This window comes from Protobothrops mucrosquamatus, unplaced genomic scaffold, assembly GCF_001527695.2.
Source record: "Protobothrops mucrosquamatus isolate PMUCROS unplaced genomic scaffold, P.Mucros_1.0 scaffold319, whole genome shotgun sequence".
NCBI classification, from domain to species: Eukaryota; Metazoa; Chordata; class Lepidosauria; order Squamata; family Viperidae; genus Protobothrops; species Protobothrops mucrosquamatus.
Genome location: NW_015386658.1, coordinates 482,624 through 502,229, shown reverse-complemented (window position 1 = coordinate 502,229; position 19,606 = coordinate 482,624). Strand labels below are relative to the sequence as shown.

The following is a 19,606-nucleotide window of genomic DNA, read 5'->3' as shown; positions in this document are numbered from 1 at the left end:
AAGGACAGTACTGAAGAGGATACTAGAAAACCTTAAACAGTAAGGTTTAAATCCCAGTTGATAAATGTGTTAATATTAGATTGACTGGGTTAATTTCCATTGTGTTTTGTGAAATAGGATAAGGATATGAAAGTTTGATGCATTTTAAACCACTTTTTTCTGATCTGCTTCCTTCCGTCCTTATGGGAGATTGTGGAAGTTGGAGTCCATCATGTAGAGAAGCTGTTAAACAATCTGGCAAGAAGAAATTATTTTGGTTTTTTTTTGCTAGATAAGCTTCTTACTGCCCTTCCCTTCTATTTAGAGAGAAGTCATCATTAAAATAGTTTGGGTTTGAAAGATGACATCCATATATAATGAGACTAATCCATAGAAATCTCCCAGTTGTAGTTGCCCAGGCACCCCCCCCCCCAGCACGTGATACAGCATTTTGGATTCTTTCGGAGTAGACTGTGGGAGAGTTATGGAGACAGAAGATACAGGCAGTCCTTGACTTACGACCACAGTTAAGCCCAAAATTTCTGTTGTTAAGTGAGACATTTGTTAAATGAGTTTTACCCCATTTTACGACATTTCTTGCCTCAGTTGCTAAGTGAATCACTGCAGTTGATAAGTTAGTAACCTGGTTATTAAGTGAATCTGGCTTCCCCATTGACTTGGCTTGTCAGAAGTTTGCAAAAGGTGATCACATGACCCTGGGATGCTGCAATGGTCATAAGCATGAACCAGTTGCCAGGCGTCTGAATTTTGATCACACGTCAGCATGGGGATGCTGCAAAGGTCGTAATTGTGAAAAAAACATAAGTCACTTTTTTCAGCGCCGTTATAACTTTGAACAGTCACTAAATGAACTGTTGTAAGTCGAGGACCACCTGTAAGTGCCCTTTGTGTGAGCTGACTTCTTGGGAGATAGTGGATTGCACCATGTTTGGAGCACTGGAAACATATTTTATAGCTAACAGGCAGGAGAAAATGGATTAAAAGCTATTCAGAATAATGTATGAAGATACGAGACGGTTCCTGCTGCAGTACCCTAAGGAGGAAATACATAGAAAGTTTACCAATTTTTGCTCGGAATGCTGGAATCCTGCTTTATGGGGTTATAAAATAGTTTGAGATTCAAATGTCTTTGGCCACTCACTCCTTTGGATGGTAAAACTTTGCTCCCAACATTATGCAATAATAGGTTAGATATGTGAATAAGAAATTTAGTGGCTTTTGGTCATGTTTTGCTTGGTCCAAAATAAAGAGCAGGTGCTACACAGAGTTGCTTTCCTCCCCCTGGTTACCTTTTTTGTCAGAATGACCACCCAGGTACAACTTTCAGTTGCCCTCAGGAGGTGAAAAAAATGGGGGACTATATATTCCAGCCCACACTACCAGCTAGAAAAGTCGATGAGCTAGAGAAGAGTTGCACGAATTCCAGTGAAGAAGAAATTATTGGTAAGGAAAGATTAGACTTTTCTAGCTGTATGTATGTAATATGCAATCATAATGATAATAATTTGCTTGACTATTTCAGTTTGCAACTTGCTATTTGATGCTGCATTGCCCAACTATAATCTTTTTACTCTTTTTTTCCTTCTCTATTTTTTTTTTAGTCTATAAATACAAAACAGGCAAGACCAATTCCTTTTCCCTTTGTAAATTCATATGAATCACTTTGTGAAATAATAAGTACTTGTGTAGGGGGATATAATACAGTGCAAAAATAACGTAACATAACATAGCATATAAGGTGGTTTAAAATTATGTTCACGTTTCTGGAAGGAAGATTTTCATTTCCTGTTTTGATTTAAGAAATAATTTAGAGTAACAAAGCTATTTTTCTCTGCTGGGCTAGCTGAGCTGGACAGGGCAGTTCAAAGCGACCAGTTTTAAATTTAACTTTCCATATCAAGACATCTTCCTTTGAATGTCCCTGATGAATTTTTAAAAGTAGCCTAGTTTGTGCACTTAAGCCAAGAATGATTGTTATGGGATTAGCTACTAAATCTAAGGATTAAGTTGTTGGTCTCAGATAAAGGAGGCTTTTGAGATTTGAAAAAGAAAAAGAAAAAAAGAAAAGAGACCTTATTTTAACCTATTGGTAACTTTGTCAGTAAGTGGCAATAATCGATAGATAGATGCAAATGCCAAATCTAGTCTAAACATCTGGCTGACATCCATAATAATAATTGCACACTGAGAGAATTTCCATCTGTCAATTGCAATAGGCCCCATAGCATGGATCTGCACCTATATTACACAGGTATATTACGGCATCCTTGGAAAGAACTAGATAAGCATGAAGGCCAACGCCACCTAAAGAACTGGCAGCTGTGATTTCACATTTGTGAATATAATAATAATAATAATCACCATCAATCAATTGCAAAAGGAAGCTTTACTCAGAAGAGCATATATCCTGTGACAATACTTTAATACAACAATATCTGCTTATCCCAGGTCTTTGGGAAGGACTTGATAGATAGATAAAAAGTGATAGAAACCTTTTTAAATTAATTTGCCATTTGTAACTTATATTTCGGTATTTTTTGAAGGTTTCTCAGATAGTCAAATTTTGTTATTTATGTCTGAGATTTTTGGATCATGATGGATTACAGAGGATTTCTCAGTTGGATATCATCGTGTACCTTTTCCAGTTGTTTTCCCCAGGTACTTGATGTTTAATTGAAAATAATAGGAACCTTTTAAATGAAATCTATGTTCCTCCACTGTATACTTTGGACGGAAGAAGCGCTGATATCTTTGAAGGCTTCCTGCTTAAGAGACAAGTATTTAATAGCCACTTCAGATTTTTATTAGATCATTGTGGGGAAGAACAAAGGTTGGACAATGCTACTTCGGCAATTAATATGAATTAGATCTGATTAGTAAAATTTAAGCATTGCTTCTGATAACAAGTCTCCTTGCTATCATAACTAGATTGTGCTGGAATCATTTTAATTACATCTGTCATAAATCTCTTGCATATTCCTGGTTGGCTAATTAATTTAATCTTCTTGTTTACTTAGGAAAGTATCAACCAAATCAGAACTGATTTAAATAGATGCTTCAGATCAATTGCATTAGTTATTGAAGCTACTTGTGGTTTTTTTTTAAATAAATTCTTTGAAAAATGACTGGCTACATGAACTATGTCTGTAGAGGTTTTCTTATGTTTAAATTTATAAATATCTTTTCATAAGAAGTATATGAGTTTGACAAGGATTTAAGAAGAACTTTAGATTCCATCATTAAATAATAGGGGAAATGGAAATACTTATGAAACAAACACATGAAATTTAAAGTAAATTAGACATGAGTACATACACACACACATACACATGCATTAACTAAATTTGGGTAGTTTAAACCAGCTTTAAACAACCCAAATAAACTAAACCAGTTGCCCTGCAGGTTTCTTACTCAGCTCCTAGCCAATTTAAGTATGTTAGACTCTCCTTCTAACTGTGGTTGATTGTATTCTGAGCCTCAGGCAACATCACAAGATTTCAGGTTGATGCTGTAGATCAGTGGTGTTGAACCTATGGCACGCGTGCCAGAGGCGGCACTCAGAGTCCTCTTTGTGGGCACGTGTGCCATGCCCCGGAGATGGCAACNCGGTGAGGAAGGAGGAGAACCACTGCATAACAGTGCCTCCCACTCCTAACTCACCGAGACGCCGCAGCATGATACCGTGGTCCACAGTATCAAAAGCCGCTGAGAGGTCCAAAAGCACAAGGACAGAGGAATAACCCCTGTCCCGGGCCCTCCAGAGATCATTTACCAACGTGACCAATGCCGTTTCCGTGCTGTATCCTGGCCTGAAGCCCGACTGGTATGGGTCTAGATTGATTGGATATCATTGGGTTGTCCATGTTATTTACTGTAGTTCTGTCTTGGAAGGATTTAATCCAAGGTTGTTTTCCCCATATAGACACACACAACATCCAGACACCAGTTAAGGACTTCCATGGAACTCTTAGCATTTCAAAACAGAAATAATTGTAGAGAGTAAGAAAGATACTTTTGACAGAAGTATGCAAACTCCTTTACTAAAGTGATGAGGGGTAAATCATGTTTTAAGACCACAACAGACAGATAATATGTGGAAGATACTCAATACCTCCTTCTTCCCAGGATTATAAGGAAAAAGAGATCGAGCACAAACATGCAAGTAATAAAAGCAGTTCCTGTGGAGTTATGTCCTGGTCTGGTCCACTTTGTGGGGCTGACACTAATGAAGACCAGATAGATATTTCAATGCTAGGTTTATCTGGAAAAAGAGCAGTTACCCTTTAGCTTTCCATTGTAAGAAAAAGAGTTTCAACCGACTTACAGAGACCTAATCTTAATGAATTCATTCATAAAGGAAGGTAGGATTTTTGCTTGTGCAATTTCCAAGAATTTGTTTCCTAATTTATTATCTTTTGATATTAAGCCTGATTAGTGAAATGGAGTGTATATCTTGTTTCTCTGGTTGTGTTCTGCTGTTAAGAATTTGTCAATAATCCATCAGAGTTCCCATTGCCATTCCCACCGCTTGGCTGGGTTTGCCTTCATCCTGACTAACAACAATCCAGATAATCCATTTTCTCTTGGATTCTGGTTGATTTATCACCACTTTTTGAATAGCCTCATCTAAAATGAGAAGTTAGAGACTAGTTGAAACACATGTTGGTCAAGAAGAGGGGGCACAATTACCCTTTTCAAGGCAGATGGTACTATCCTCATATAGCATTTATTACCTTCTGGATCTAGTTGCTCACCCACTGCCTGGCTGCCAGTGTGAGCCATGAAGAACATGGACTGAGACACAGGTAACAGAATTCAAACTTCAGAAAACCCTAACCACTCCTTAGATTTTACAAATTCAGAAGAATCCCAGCATGAAACATCATCTTGCTCACCACCGTAGGCTTAACCTAGTTGGTGTCTTAATTGTCCAAATCAAAGTAGATACAAGCAACTTTTTCTGCCATAGAACCTACAAATTCTAGTATGTTGGCAGTCATTTGCCATGCCCATTTTCTCCTGAAAAGATCCAAATAATCTGAAACAGGTTGCCAAAAGGGAATATGAGAATGCAAGAAGCACAAAAGAAGATAATTCTCTGCAATAATTATTTTTCTTCTCCAGAATAAGCTTAGAGAAGATAATTAATAAACAGGCAAGCTAAAGACCAAATTAATTATTAAATACATACAGAAGATTTGCCCTATGAACTATATAGAGGACCCTCATAATTAATTTCTGGAGCTCATTCCTGCTGCAATTCTGTGCTATTCAGTTTGGTACAATGGGATTTACTTCTGAATATGCTTGTATAAGTTTGCATGATAAGGTTTATGAACTCTAGCTATTTAATCAATGATCTTCAGTAGTGCTGGAAAGGTAGCAACTGTGCTTCTGAAGCTTTCTTCTTGTTTCCCCAGATCCTGCCCCCCCCAAATACCCAACATAAATCATACTTTATAATTTCTCATTGGTTAAATATGGAATGAGGAGAAGAAGGAACAGTAGTGAAAAAAAGTTAATTACCTCTTCTTGCCACATTTACTGTATGGCATTGTTAGGAAGTGTGAAGTTTTTGGTACTCTCTGAGTTTGATTGTTTGCTTGCAGATGATTCATTACCCCACTGAGTAACATCATTAGTGTTACTGAGTGTGGTTTACTATGTTTACAAGAGGGAGCAAATTATTGTATATGACAAGCTATTATATATAAAGAGGAGCAAAGCACACATTCACTACACTGATGTTACCTAGTTGGGTAATGAAATGTCTGCCAGCAAACAAACTTAGAGTACACCAGAGACTCCATAGTTCAATCCTAAACTATGATAGTTCTATTGATAGTTAGGAAGTATCAGTAACCGTCACAGAAGAATTTTACCTCTCTCACTCAGCCTTAGGCTTCTTGTACAATAATAGAGATACTGTAGGTAAGCATGTATGCAATTAAATATAAATATCTTCTGATTTAAAGGATTGAGATTACTCTCTTATGTAAGTACTTCTTGAATCCTTCATGAAAGAAAAGGAAAATCTATGGGGAAAAGACCACTGCTTAAAGCAAAAGCGTTGGATTTAAAAGATAAGAGTTTCAGTTCCTAGCATCTTCAAATAGAGCAGAAAAAAATTACCTGAAGCCTAGGGAGATACTGCCTGTCAAGGTAAACAGTTTGGAATGATAATCATTCCATATAGGAATTCTATTTGGGTTCCATATAAGGCAATTTTCTTTGTGGAATTCATTATGTGAAGAGTTGTCAGATTGAACTATACAGCTAGTTGACTTTATGGCCACAAATTAGTTCTATAGTTAAACAATATAACAAACAGAGACAGTGATAAAGATAGTTAAACTTTTTAGAGCAAATTGTACAATAACCTTTGCGGTCAGGAAGGATTTTTTAAAAAAAATCTTGAATATGTCCACATTGTTTATTATTCCTTTTGAACCCTATTTCTATGCTATACTCATCATCATACTTGATGGTGTCATAAAACAGACACTCCATAGTAACTTATTAATATCTCAATAAAAGCATTCTGAGCGTTAAGAGGATTGTGTTACTAGAATATCTAGATGCAAAACTAAATAAATAGAGATATCGAATTATAGCATCTATCCTATTTCAATTCTATGGCTCCATATTGTGGTGATTTTATTATGTTTTTATCTTAATTGAATATTTTATCTCCTATGTTGTATTGTACACACACACACATACACTCATACATCTGCTGACATTTTATTTAAACTTAATTTGTATATCAGCGATTTCATGACCTCTGTAGATTCCATACACTAAATAAGTAAGAGGTGAGTGTTAACAGCGCCAGTCCCATAACTTTTGTATCCTTTCATTCAAATACATCTCAATAGATTGAATATATGCTCCTTAGTCAAACAGCCTACTTACTGGTCATAGGCCACTTTCCTCAGTACTGTCATAACTTCAAATGGTCATTAAGCTAATTTCCTAAATTAACTAGAAAGATCCGATTCAGATCCGGTATTATGCAACTCTTGGTTGCATAATATACTAGTTCTCTGTTAATACTAATATGTGTTTAATCATGGTGGGATTCTAGGGATTCATTTGGAGCTTTTGGTAGCATTGATGCTTTAGTCATTATTAATGCACCAGTCATTTTCCCCATTGTGACAAAAATGCTGCCCTGAATCAGTGATTCACAGTACATTTATCTACTATTCCAGGAATATATTGCCTGTACACTATTTTATAAATTAGCCTTAGGCTAATTTGTTTTTAGTAATTTTGTTCTTAGGGGAAAGAGTACAAAATTACTTGGAGATGTAAATGGATCCAAGACACTTATTAAATGACTTGGAATGAGAAAAATTAAGGGAGAGAAAAACTAAGCTTGCTTTGTCTGCAAGGATTCCTAACTTGTTTACTGAGAGGTGAATTTTATTATTGCTGAATAACTAAGCTTAGAATTACAGCCAAAGGTACTGAGAAAAGAGCTTGGGGGGGGCAAAAAAGTCAACATGGTAGATATGTCCATATAGTCCCAGCTGCCATTTTGATGTTTTTGATACACCTGCCAGATGCTCCTCTCTGACAAAATCTAGCAGCAATCTAAAGCTGGTCTGTTTGATTTAAAGTTGACCTATTCTCGATGGAAAAATGGGTGGTTTTTTTTTTTAACCTAACAGCTAATATCCATTTCTCAGAAAGAGAGCTCCCTTTCTATTATGTGAAGCTAATTCAGAAAATTGCAGTTCCCTGTTCTCAGTTCTGAAGGGCTGTTTTTTTTTAATTTTTTTGGAACATGGAGAAAAATCATTTTCTATTTGCCACTCCCTCTGCAGCAGATGCTTGCCATAAATCTTTCAAAAGAAGATGAATGATGAAGTTTAAAATATTACCAGTATGAAGAGGTGCTTACGCTGCATTTTTCTTATTTGTTTGCCACAATTGAAAAGGAGGGTGCTCGCTGCCTCAATAATACTATTAAGCAGTGCAGATACACTTGGGTGGTTTCTGGTGGCATTCCTGTCAGCAGGAAAGTACGAGATCAATGGTTTATGATGTAGCAAGAGTAAGATCTCAACTTTTGGAAATCTCATGACAGTAGTGGCTGGCAGCTTGTTTGTGGATAAGTGAAATTTCTAATTATAATAAATGCTTCAAGCAAAGGTTGTACATGTGCTTGCATTCGAAGCCGGTGTTACTGAATAATCGCTTGAGAGTTGCTGCCTGACAAGAAAAGTGGAATGCATTTGATTGTTGAGAGTGCATTTTTTGTTGTTCATAAAATTTATAGTCTTAATATATTTTCTTCTACTATATATTCTTCAACACTATATTCTATAGTCTTCCGGAAACAGAGATGTTTTCAATTATTTATAAAACTAAGACTTTATTTTAAAATATGGGAAAGCACTCTGGACTTCTACAAAATTTCTAAATATATGCTGAGCCATTAGCAAAACGTTTAGTTTAGTTTTAAAAACTATGCCCGTGGGTTTGAATGTAGCTCTTTCTTAAAAAGGATGTTTAGGGAGACAGAAGAGTCTCCCCTGGTAGGCATATGGTGGAACCAGTTCAATTTTAACTCCCTTTTCAACTATAAATAAATTAGTAAAAGCTGGTAATGGGCAGGTTGAGCAAAAATATTGTTTAGTTTCTCTTTCAATAGAATAAATCATAGCCAAAGTTCCTGGTTATGTGTGAATCAACTTGCTGTGAAAGATTACATAATTCAATACTCTTTTCATAGTTATAATCTCCAGTAGTGATTAGCAAGTCAATAATCCAGTTTTTTAACACAGAAAGCAGAATAACGATCATCAAAAACAATTTTTTAAAAATTGTCTAATTTGCCACACAGTTGTCTAAAAACCAATTCTGTAGCAATATAGAAATATCTCTGGTGTTCATTTGGCATATTCTGACATCTTTTTGGAATATATGAGCTCCTCATTGCACATGACTTTAAGAACCACATTCTGGATACTATCAATTCTTAGATAGTAGTTATTAAATAAATGTGATCATTATAGTCCATCATGTTCACATTGACCATAAAAGCAAAGGAACAATAACAGCAGGAGATGTATATAATTAAAAATAGTATGAATGCTTTGGATTATACTTTATTTAGCTGCTGTTTCTAAAAAAAACCCAATATTTTTTAAAGAAGAACCAAAGAAGATGATAAAGACAACCAAAGCAAAAAAAAAAAAAAAAGTAATTGGTTGCTTCATATGTACAGTACCTGCATTAAGAGAAAGCACCTAATGCTTTTATCACAATCTCATTAGGGACAGAATTTACTCTAGAGAAAAACAGGATTACAGCTAATCCTTGAGTTACAGCAGGTCACTTAGCAGACCCCAAAGGTATTTATGACAGACTCCCAAAGGTATTTATGACCCAATGTCGAAATTATATTTGTTTTAACATCTCTGTGGTTGTTCACCCTTATGACCAACCATAGAGATGCTATAGCATTCATCTCTATCCCTCCTATCCTGCCCCACCAGCTTCCCACAGTCAGTGGACCTGCTTTGCTAGCCCACTGGGTTCTACACATTCTTCCCCATCCACCTCCCAGTCACCAATTGCTCATTTGCTTTTGTTGGGGGAGGGAAGGCTAGCATCTAGTAATAAAAAAAAAATAGAAAGCATCACCCATATCTCAGGAAAAAGTGGCACTTGTGGAATTCTTCCACATGGCCCAGCAATAGATCAGCCTGTCCTTCTGTATCCTGACATCCTGAGCTATGGAGATCTTTGAAAGGTAAGTGAGTAATCAGTGACGGGGTGGGTAAATGCAGGGGTGGGGATGGAAAAGTCCCAAGTGGCTGTGGAGATCCCAAGGGTGGGAAGCATAGTATGGGGTATGTAAGTGCATGGGGGTAGACTGGAGGCATTGTGCTTATGCCTGCACTAGGATCTCAACACCTGAGGCACCCCATATTCCACTTAATGACCTGTGTAGTTGTTTAACAAATATATCGGGCAGAGCAGGGATGGGGACTCATTAAGTGACATATTAACGTCCTCCTGACTTTCTACTGTAATAGGCAGGCTCCATTACGGTCGTAACTAGAGGATTACTGTACTTGTATGGAAGTCATCATGCAGGGTAGTTTTTGAATTCTCTGCCCATGTGTTGTACATGTTTGTGTTTAAAGGAGTTTGTGTCTTAGAAAAGAAAATGAAACTTTTCATTATGTTTGTCATAAAAGTACTTAAAAAGTACTTACTGTCAGTTTGATGGACTTTAGTGATTTTTCTAACACATCTTGGATTTGTGCAACAGCATACTTCTTACATTATGTCCAGTTACTTTTATTTCTTGCAATAATGTCTCCTGCCTCCACTCATTTTTTCTTCCTCACCAGAATGATTTGGTTTTGTTGATCCCTGTGGAGTTGAGAGCCTTTACCCTTGTCCTGGAGATGTTGGACTTCAGGTGGCTGAAGTTCACATGCCACGTGTAGAATTTCAAATGTATTGGTTGGGATTGGATTGCCTGTGCTTACTCTTTAACATCTTCCAAGTGCTCACTTTTCCCATTGAAACTTATTCATCCTCTTGGTGTCCAACTCCTGTCTCTCTGCTCCTGGATGTATCTTGTACCCTTTCCTCTTTGGAAGTCTCTTTCTGCTGTTCTTCACTGAGAGTTTCTCATGTTTTTTGCCCTGTTCACCTTTCATGATAACCCTTAAAGAGGAAAAGCTGGCCCATGGTCCTTTCATATTCTCCTCCAGAAGCAAGAGTTCTGCAGAGGTAATTAACACACATCTGGCAGATCACCGCCATCACTGTTTTCTAAGTTCTGTCCTTTTGTAAGGCCTGATGCTTGTTTGTTCTTTTCCCCTCACTTCCCTCACAACACACCCTTGTTCCTATTTGCTCTTCTGTTTGCTTGCTTTTGTTGTAAGCTCATAGTTGCTTATTTGCTTTCTCAAGAGTGCTGACTGAGGCTGAACTCCTGGCTCAGGAATGCTGCTCTGTGCAGAAGTTAATCAGAGAGTCTCCTGAAGCTATAAGTTTTTTCCTTAGCTCTGATCATTAGTTTGGCAAACAAACAAACATAAACTCACTTGGCCAGAAGAACACTCAGACCTTGTATAATCAGCTGAACAACTTTTCCAAAAGCTCATCCAAAAACTCAGTGTGTGTCAGTCTAGGTTAGGAACAACTGGAAATGTTGGCTTTACTTCTAAATACAGAAGCTTTATTCTGCCCTTAAATTTCCTTAGTGAGCTTATAGCAGCAACATTGATTCAGAATGAAATGCGATAGCTAGTGTGTCTGCACATATGTGCCTGCATTTGTGTTTGCATTTTTTTCCCACAACCCCATTCCTCTCTACTGCCTCATGTCACAGCTAAACCAGACAGGAAACAAGACCAGATGATGTTACTTTTTTGTAAGGATACATGAACAGAATCTTGCAAGTCTGAGGGTACAGATCATCCACTATTACTGTTAAAAGTTACTTTTAGCAGCCTGATCAATTAGAGTATGTTCTTCCTAAGTTTCTGATATATTCCTTGATGCTTTGGATATAATCCAGGACAGTGACTTTGACACTCACCAGACCCCGCCTTCTCTCTTTCCAACTGGTGTATAGTCTGTGAGTGTTGAACTTGGGATGGAAACTTCTGTACATTGTGAGGAGTGTCTAGGTTTTCACATTGGCAGCTTCCATGTCCTGCTTTGGCTAGCTAAATAGCAGGGCATATGTGTCGATGGTGTGGCTATGTGACTGGTAGTCCACCTCATTAATCTTAAGAATTTCTTAACTAAATGCTGTGTGTGTGATTAATTATAAATGTTAATATATGTGTTTAATACATTCAATATTCAGTGCATCTACAAAAATTTAAAACACACAATACTGTAAAATATTAAATATACAGATTAAAACTAGCAGTAAACTAAATATTAAAACAACCGAGCACCCAGCAAAAGATGCATCTTGTTCTTACATTATCATTGTATAGTGAGATGGGTGGCTATATAAATTGTATAAATAAAATCTTTATAATTTTTAACACGGTGAGAATGGCCAAACCTAAGCACAAAGAGAAACATTGTATAGCATAGCACAGCACAGCACAGCACAGCACAGCATAGCATAGCATAGTATAAAGCCTTCTCTGTGTCAGAAAGATGGACTTGTGGCAGTGACTGTAACTTGAAAAAAAGTTAACAACTGAAAACAACTGAAGCCAAACAGATTCCTATCATCAGTTAAGAGTTCCATAGATAGTCCAATCTTAAATAATATAGGACTAATGTTCTTTGCCAAAATGTAAAGATGTGCCTGGCAAATCATTGGCGACAACTGCATATAAGCCAATACTAGCATCATTGGGTTTGCTACCTAGCTGCTGCAATTTATATTAGGTGTAGCCTCTTGAAACCTTTTCAAGAGTAATTCCATATAGAACTCATTGTAGTAAACGAGACAGGATGTCACAAAAACTTGGATAACCATTGGCAAATCTGACTGGCTCAGCACAGGTCACAAGTGGTACTGTGCAAAGTTCTTTCTACGGTAATGTCTGCCTACAAATTCAGCAATAGTCAAGAACAAAGAGGGCAGCATGATGGCTCAGCGGTTAAGATGCTGGGCTTGTTGGTTGAAAAGCTGACAGCCTGGTTTGAGACACCGCATCGCGTGACAAGGTGAGCACCTGTCTTCGCCTAGCTCCTGCCCCCCTAGCAGTTCAAAAGCATGCAAATGTGAGTAGATAAAATGAAATTCAGTGGTGAAAAAGTAAGGTTCTACATTTAGGCAAGAAAAACCAAATGCACAGGTACGGTATAGATGGTACCTTGCTCAATAGTAGTAACTGTGAGAGGGATCTCGGAGTCCTAGTGGACAATCATTTAAATATGAGCCAGCAGTGTGCTGCAGCTACCAAAAGTGCCATTCACAACTTCAGGTTTACCAATGTTTGTTTAGATTTAATTTCAGTTTGTCCAGCCTGTTAATTGATACTATTACTGTAAGTGTCTTGTTGCTTCCTTGCAATTCAACAAAAGGAATAGTTGAGTTTTGGCACTTGATTCCAAAACTTGCTGCTCTTCCCAGCAGTTTCCTGTGGGTGTCAAACAGGGTAGGGACAATTGTTTCACGAAAGGGGAAGCTAGGGTATTCTGGGATTTAAAATTCAAACAGAGAGGCTTGTGCCATACAATGCCTCAGTCTTAACACCTGTTGATAAGAAAGACAAAAAAAAAAGTCTGTATAGTGAACTCTGTGGCAAAGAAAGCAAAGATAGTACCAATAGTAATAGGTGCCTTTGGAGCAATTCCAAAACACCTGGAGTACTGTTTGAATATCATTAACACTGATAACTTCACCATCAGTCAATTGCAAAAGGCAGCTTTACTTGGAACAGTTTACATCCTGCGACTATATTTTTAATATTATTAACAACATCTGCCTGTCCCAGGTCTTTGGAAGGACTCTGGTGAACAAAAATGCTACTTCTAATCTAAACATCTGGCTGACAATGCGGCCAACATAATAATAATCTAGAAGCGCTTGCATCTAAAAGTACTAGCATGTGATCAATATGATAATTTGTTAAAGGCCTGGGAGGCAGAATTTTAATTGTTAAAGTTTTTAGACTGCTTTATTAAATGTTCCTCATTGAGATGCTTCTCTTTGTGAGTTCCAAGCTTCCGTTCAATAGAAAACCATTTCAAATTAAGCTGAGCTACTTATAGCATATTAGATGAATTTGGGAAACAAATAACATTAATTTTTTAAAAATATTTTTCCCTGTACAACACTTTGGTACATACTTCTAGTAGTATGTTAGCAAATTCTCACTGCATCTCATTAATCTTAAAAGAGGCGCATTTTCAATGGCTGCTATTCTTGAGGAAGAAAGAAGGGCTACATGGTTTTTTAACTTTATGGCTCAGAACAAAGAATATAAATTCAAAAAGAATTATTTGTATAGAGCATAAAGATTGCATTGACTATTGTTGCTGGACTAGGCAATGATATTTTACCACTATGTTGACAAAGGACCCACTCAGAATTTACCCCATTAACCTATCGTTAATTTCTGCCCACAAAAGAATTAACTTTCTGATGAAACATATGGGTAAGGGAAGGGGCAACTACTGTATTTATCAGATTTTTCCTTTTGAATTAGGCATTTTCAGAAAAAGAAGCAGCAATTCTTTATGAAAAGTCCGTGCTGTGTATGTGTTATATTATTACTATTATAATTTTCTTGATGTGTTGGAAGATTACAGGCATATATTCTGTTGGTTTAAAATAAAACTTAGGTATAGAAGTAGTTTCAAACTTATTTGGAGAAATTTATGGGTGGAGGGAGTTCGCCAATTTACTATGTTCCTTAGACACTTTTTTTTGTCTTTTTGTTTTTCAGATATGCCAATTAATTTAAGACTCCCCCCCTATTGTGAAGCTGTCATATCCAGCCAGATAGCATAGCTGTGATGAAAGTGGCTGAAATTCTTAGTTTTAATTTTTTTCTCTTCTGAAATCTTGAGATGGAAGGTCAAAGCTAGTTCTGAACTAATAGGGATCCATCAGTATTCACTTTATAAGCATGCATAATTGTAATATAAATGTTTTCTCCAATTGTGTTATATTAAGAGAAAAATACAATTAAAACTATAGTCCATTATTAAAATCCTAATAAATATCGAATACAGGGAGACCTCAGTTATTGACTGCAATTGACTTATGACTTCAGTTAGTCAGTTCAGATTGTAGTTGTTAGGCAAATCATCCACAATCATTAATAACAATAGCAATAGCATTTAGACTTATATATCACCACATAATGCTTTACAGCACTCTCTAGGTGGTTTACAATATAGAAGCATTATTAGCATGTTGTCCCCAACAATCTGAGTCTTAATTTTACTGACTTTGGAAGGATGGAAGGTGAGTCACCCTTGAGTTCTGTCAGGATCGAACTCCAGGCTGCGGGCAGAGTTTCACTTGCAATACTGCACTTTAACCACTGCGGCACCAGGGCTCTCTGGTTACGCATGATGTCACATGACTACAACTTTTTACCGACTTCCCCATTGACTTTGCTTGTCAGAAGTTGGCTGGGAAGCTTGCAAATGGAGGTCGCATGACCATGGGATGCTCTGACCATCATAAACATGTGCTGGATGCTAAGCACCCAAACCACAATCATATGAGTGCAGAGATGCTGTGATGGCCCCAAGTTTGAGGACTGCTTATTAATCTCCCTTTTTAAGCATGGTCATAATTTGATACAGCTGCTGAATGAGCAATTGGTAAGCAAGGACTACCTGTAAAATAATTTACAAATTGCCACTGAAGATCTGATCAGCGACCATCAAAAGCTCTATCTTAGTCCTCTGTTACTTGGTAATATGTATGATTGATTTTTTTCCATTCAAAAAAAATTGACCCATTATTAGAAAAACAACTGCTGAATTATCACAGGGTGTTATAATTGTCCACTGAAATAAACTATTTATTTCATCTGGAATGATCACTCTGGTTAGAATTTGTGTATAGTAGAATCTTTGTGTGGAAATGTTTAAAAATCACACAAAAACTTTCTTATGGCAATAAAAAATATTAAATATCAGACTGACATCTGATATAAATTATGACAAATGACTAATAAATCTCCTGGAGAATGATGTAGGCATTAATTCAAAAGAGTCTTCTTCCTAGAGCCAGGGTCTTGGAAGACCCTTAATTCTCTTTGTACCCGGGTCAGCAATCAAAAGTCTACATGGTCAAATGGGGGTGTTTCATTGGATCAGACCTGTGATTGTGGAAGAAGCAGATTCTACATCATTCCCCACTTTGTCATTTCTTAGGGGCAGGCAGTTTCACACTGCAAGATCTCACTGAGGTCACCTCATGAGCATTGTAGTATGTGCACAATGGTGGAAAGAAATATGACTTGATGGATGGACACAAGAAGAAAAAGGCTGTTGAGATCATGTCATGTGATACTGCAGTTTGCTGTAGTGCTGGGCTAGCTCATTTGCAGCTTCACTTATCTCTCCTTTGTTCAGTTGGAAGATATATCAATTCTTGAACTTTATGTGTAATGATTTGTTATTTAATAATGGCTTCTGTCCAGCTTGAATTAGCTTAGGAAAGTGCTATCCCCAGTCATTTCTAGAAATCACCTTTTCTTCCTTAGAGAATGTGATTATTTTTCCGTCTACATAGTTTATTATAGCAGACTAGCATGAAAATTAGTTTGCATAATTTATATTTTGTCAAGCTGAATCCCACCCAATCCCCAACTATTTTGCTTTGTCTTATGTTTGATGACCCATATCCAATATTTATTGTTTGTTTGTGTGGTGTGTGTGTGTGAGAGAGAGAGGGGGGCTGGAGATTTCACCAGACTATAGTGGGCTGGTATCTGCTGATTGACTTTCAGAAGCACCAATTGTTTAGACTTAATGCAAATACTGTTCATGTAAAATACAACAGAATTGGATTTCACAGTCAAGAAGATTGTGGATCCTGGAAGCAGTCAGAAGATGGTAATTAAATAGCAGTGGTGCTAGTGCTGTTTATTTAGAAATAAAATCAGTTAAAATCCAAGTGAGTATTTTTCCATTAAATGCGTAGGACCAAATTACTAAGTAAATGTCAAAGAAATAGCTGAACAAGTTAAAATGGGGGATGCCAGTTATGGGTATTCTGCACTTCCCAAAATAATGGTGTGATAAAAAGCACAATCTACCCATAAATAGATGACAAGTTTTCATCTGCTGTATATACTATTTTGTTAGGTTGTGATCTTCTGTCAATATTAAAGCTTGCAGACAGCCAATTTTTTTCTTAAAGAACCTAGAGGAATAATCTAAGAGATGAAGTTTAATCTTAGACTAGAAAATATGGGTATATTAAAATACCTACTCAAATAACCAAGAATAAAATGCTTCCATGAAAATTGTACTTTTTGATGTGCAGGATATCATTCATATAACATTGAATTTCAATAGAATAGGCTACTTATGATATCAAGATAAATATGTAGACCAGTTTGCTTCACATTAGGAAAAATGTGGAGGCAAAAAAAATTGCAAATGTAACAGATGGTAACAAGGTCATTTAATATCTTCCCTCCTCAGGAAATGTAAGAAAATGTTAAAAACCTCTTTTTATACTCAGGTCTGCATTCCACCTTAAGTACAGTATCTGTGTTTTTAAGTTTGTCATTTTATAGTTGTAACTATAAAGGTTGCTGCTGTTTGTTTACTTTTAATTGTAAATTTCAATGATGTTTTAGTGCATTTTAGAAATTATGATTTTAGTGCAGTCTTGTTTTAGATTGATCTTATTGTTAGCCATTGCAGGCTGGGGTGACCAGGAGTAAATGGGAGAAAAGAGAAAAAAAAGGATTTGTGTTATGAGCAGCACACTAGCAGAATAAAAATTCCTACTTTGACTGTACTCTTTGATCTGTACATTTCCTACTTTTAATATTTAATGTTCCATAAATCAGAATATGACAAATAGACACTAACATCTTAACCTTGTATGTAATCATAAAATTTTGAAGCTCAGTGTTTCTTGTAGTCGTCAAGCTTGCAGTTTCAACCTGAATTAAGTGAAGTTGTGCTGCAGCATTCACAAACATTTGTAGAAGTTTCTTTTAATAAATTGGCTTTGACGAATATCTTCAAGGTCCTCAAATTGCTCCAATGGCGCAAAGATAATGCTTTAGAGTACTTTCTCCTTCAAACTGAAGGAACACCAGTGCCGTAATGAAAACTTAACAGGATCAGAAGGTTATTTTAGCTCATAACGTTCAATAAAAATGGGGTGAAGTTCCAGCAAAGTATTTCACAATGGGATTATAAAAGATGTAAATGAATTTAAAGATTATGATATGATGTTGAAGGATATGCACTATTTTTAGCCAAATACACATATACCCTGCATAGCATAGTGGTGAATATAATACATTCTTATATATTATAAGAGTCCATTGGTGTGGGACAGCCAATAAATTTAAATAAAACAAAATAAAAGAAATAACTTTGCTTTGTTTTTAGATTTCCCAATTGATCACTGAGTCTGGCCGCGATGGACTGACAGAAGCCGTGCTGAACCATTACAATGCAGATAAACCTTCCTTGTATAGCTTCCCCAGTTCCCAGAGCACCTGTGTTGCTAGTGATGCCTCCACTGGTACCTCAGTGGCCGCTTCCTTTTTTGCCAGGTAAGACTAAAAGTTCTGCTTTGGATTATTTTAAATTATCAAATACCCTTCTAAAGAAAGCACACTTGAAGACTTGATGGAAGGGTATGGTAACATAGATAACATTACATGCTGAAATTTTACATAGAATTATTTGTTGGGTAGGGAATAACACAAGGTATCATTTTTTTCCTAATTTAATTGGGAAGAAATGCTTTCAAATGCACAACAGTATGAAAGCAACATTCTCTGGGACACAGTCCTTTATTCAAGATAGAGTGGCTGTTGAATTGAGGCTCCTATCATTTGTTGATGGCCACCGTATATATATTCATGTCACTCTAGTAATTTTTACGAGTGATCCTTTGTCGCTAGTTGATGGCCTTAATTCTATTTACAGTGTAAAGTGTTTCCAAGGTGAAGCAATTGAATTACTCCAAACTATGGGATGTTGTTGAAAATACCACCTGTATGCTGAATTAGTCTTTTGTTTGGAAAAATCATTATGGAAATAAGAGTAATTCTTGTCCTTATTTTGACATGTTAGAAAATCCTTCAGATATGTCTAAACTGAATCAAAACAACACCATCCTTTTTTTTGTACATTTTACCAGAATCATAGAGACCTTCTGACAATAGCATAATTAAAACAATGCCCACAAATCAAAATACTATTGATTTTTCACTTAACAGTTTGGCACAAATAACTGAAATCTTGAGTCAATGCTACATGTGTTACTCAGTTAGGAAGTGGGTGACTTTTTGAGGTATTCCTGCAAGGCTCCAATTAATGATTTTAGGTAAATCATTCTTCTCATATTTTTATTACAAAACAGGCAACATTTACTGTACAGTGCACCAGTCTGATTATCCTGTATGTTTAAGCATTATACTGAAATTAATGGATGTTACAATAAAAGATCAAAGTATAAGATCCAGTCTGGTGTTGATTTATCAAAGCCTATAATTTCCCTTATCCAAGAGAAAAAACTGAAATGCCTTCTTTCATCTCAGGGCTAGCTTATTTTCTACTGTACATGAATAGTCACAGGATGCTCACATATGTTCAGCTGTTTTATAAACACACACACATAGACAAAGGTTTCTATGATTTTATCTGGTGTTTTCATTATTGAACTATCTGGAAATGTATAATGGATCTACCTGCCTTCTGGTTCATATTTACATTTTTCCTAGCTAGAGGTTGGATCTACTATTAAACAAAAGTTTGAATCAGCCCTCATTAACCCTGTCTACTATTCTGGAGAGTTGTAGGTTAGAACAAGAGCAATTGGGAAGCAAGGACATAACAGCAATTGTTATCCTTCCTCAGATAAAATTGAGTTAGGTTTAAGCTTGGATCGCAGAATTCTTGCTCAGGTTTCTAGAAATGTTATTGTATCTGTAGA

General features: G+C 36.5%; 1 protein-coding gene across 1 annotated transcript in view; it reads left to right on the top strand.

Annotated features, from left to right (window-relative positions):
• Window positions 1-18,222, top strand: part of LOC107286733 (kinesin-like protein KIF26B) — a 117,253-nt gene extending 99,031 nt beyond the window's left edge. Inside the window, exon 4 of the mRNA XM_015815148.1 lies at window positions 18,052-18,222. Coding sequence (XP_015670634.1) covers window positions 18,052-18,222 — 171 coding nt within the window. The remainder of the gene's footprint in view (window positions 1-18,051) is intronic.
• The last annotated feature ends 1,384 nt before the right edge of the window (window positions 18,223-19,606 follow it).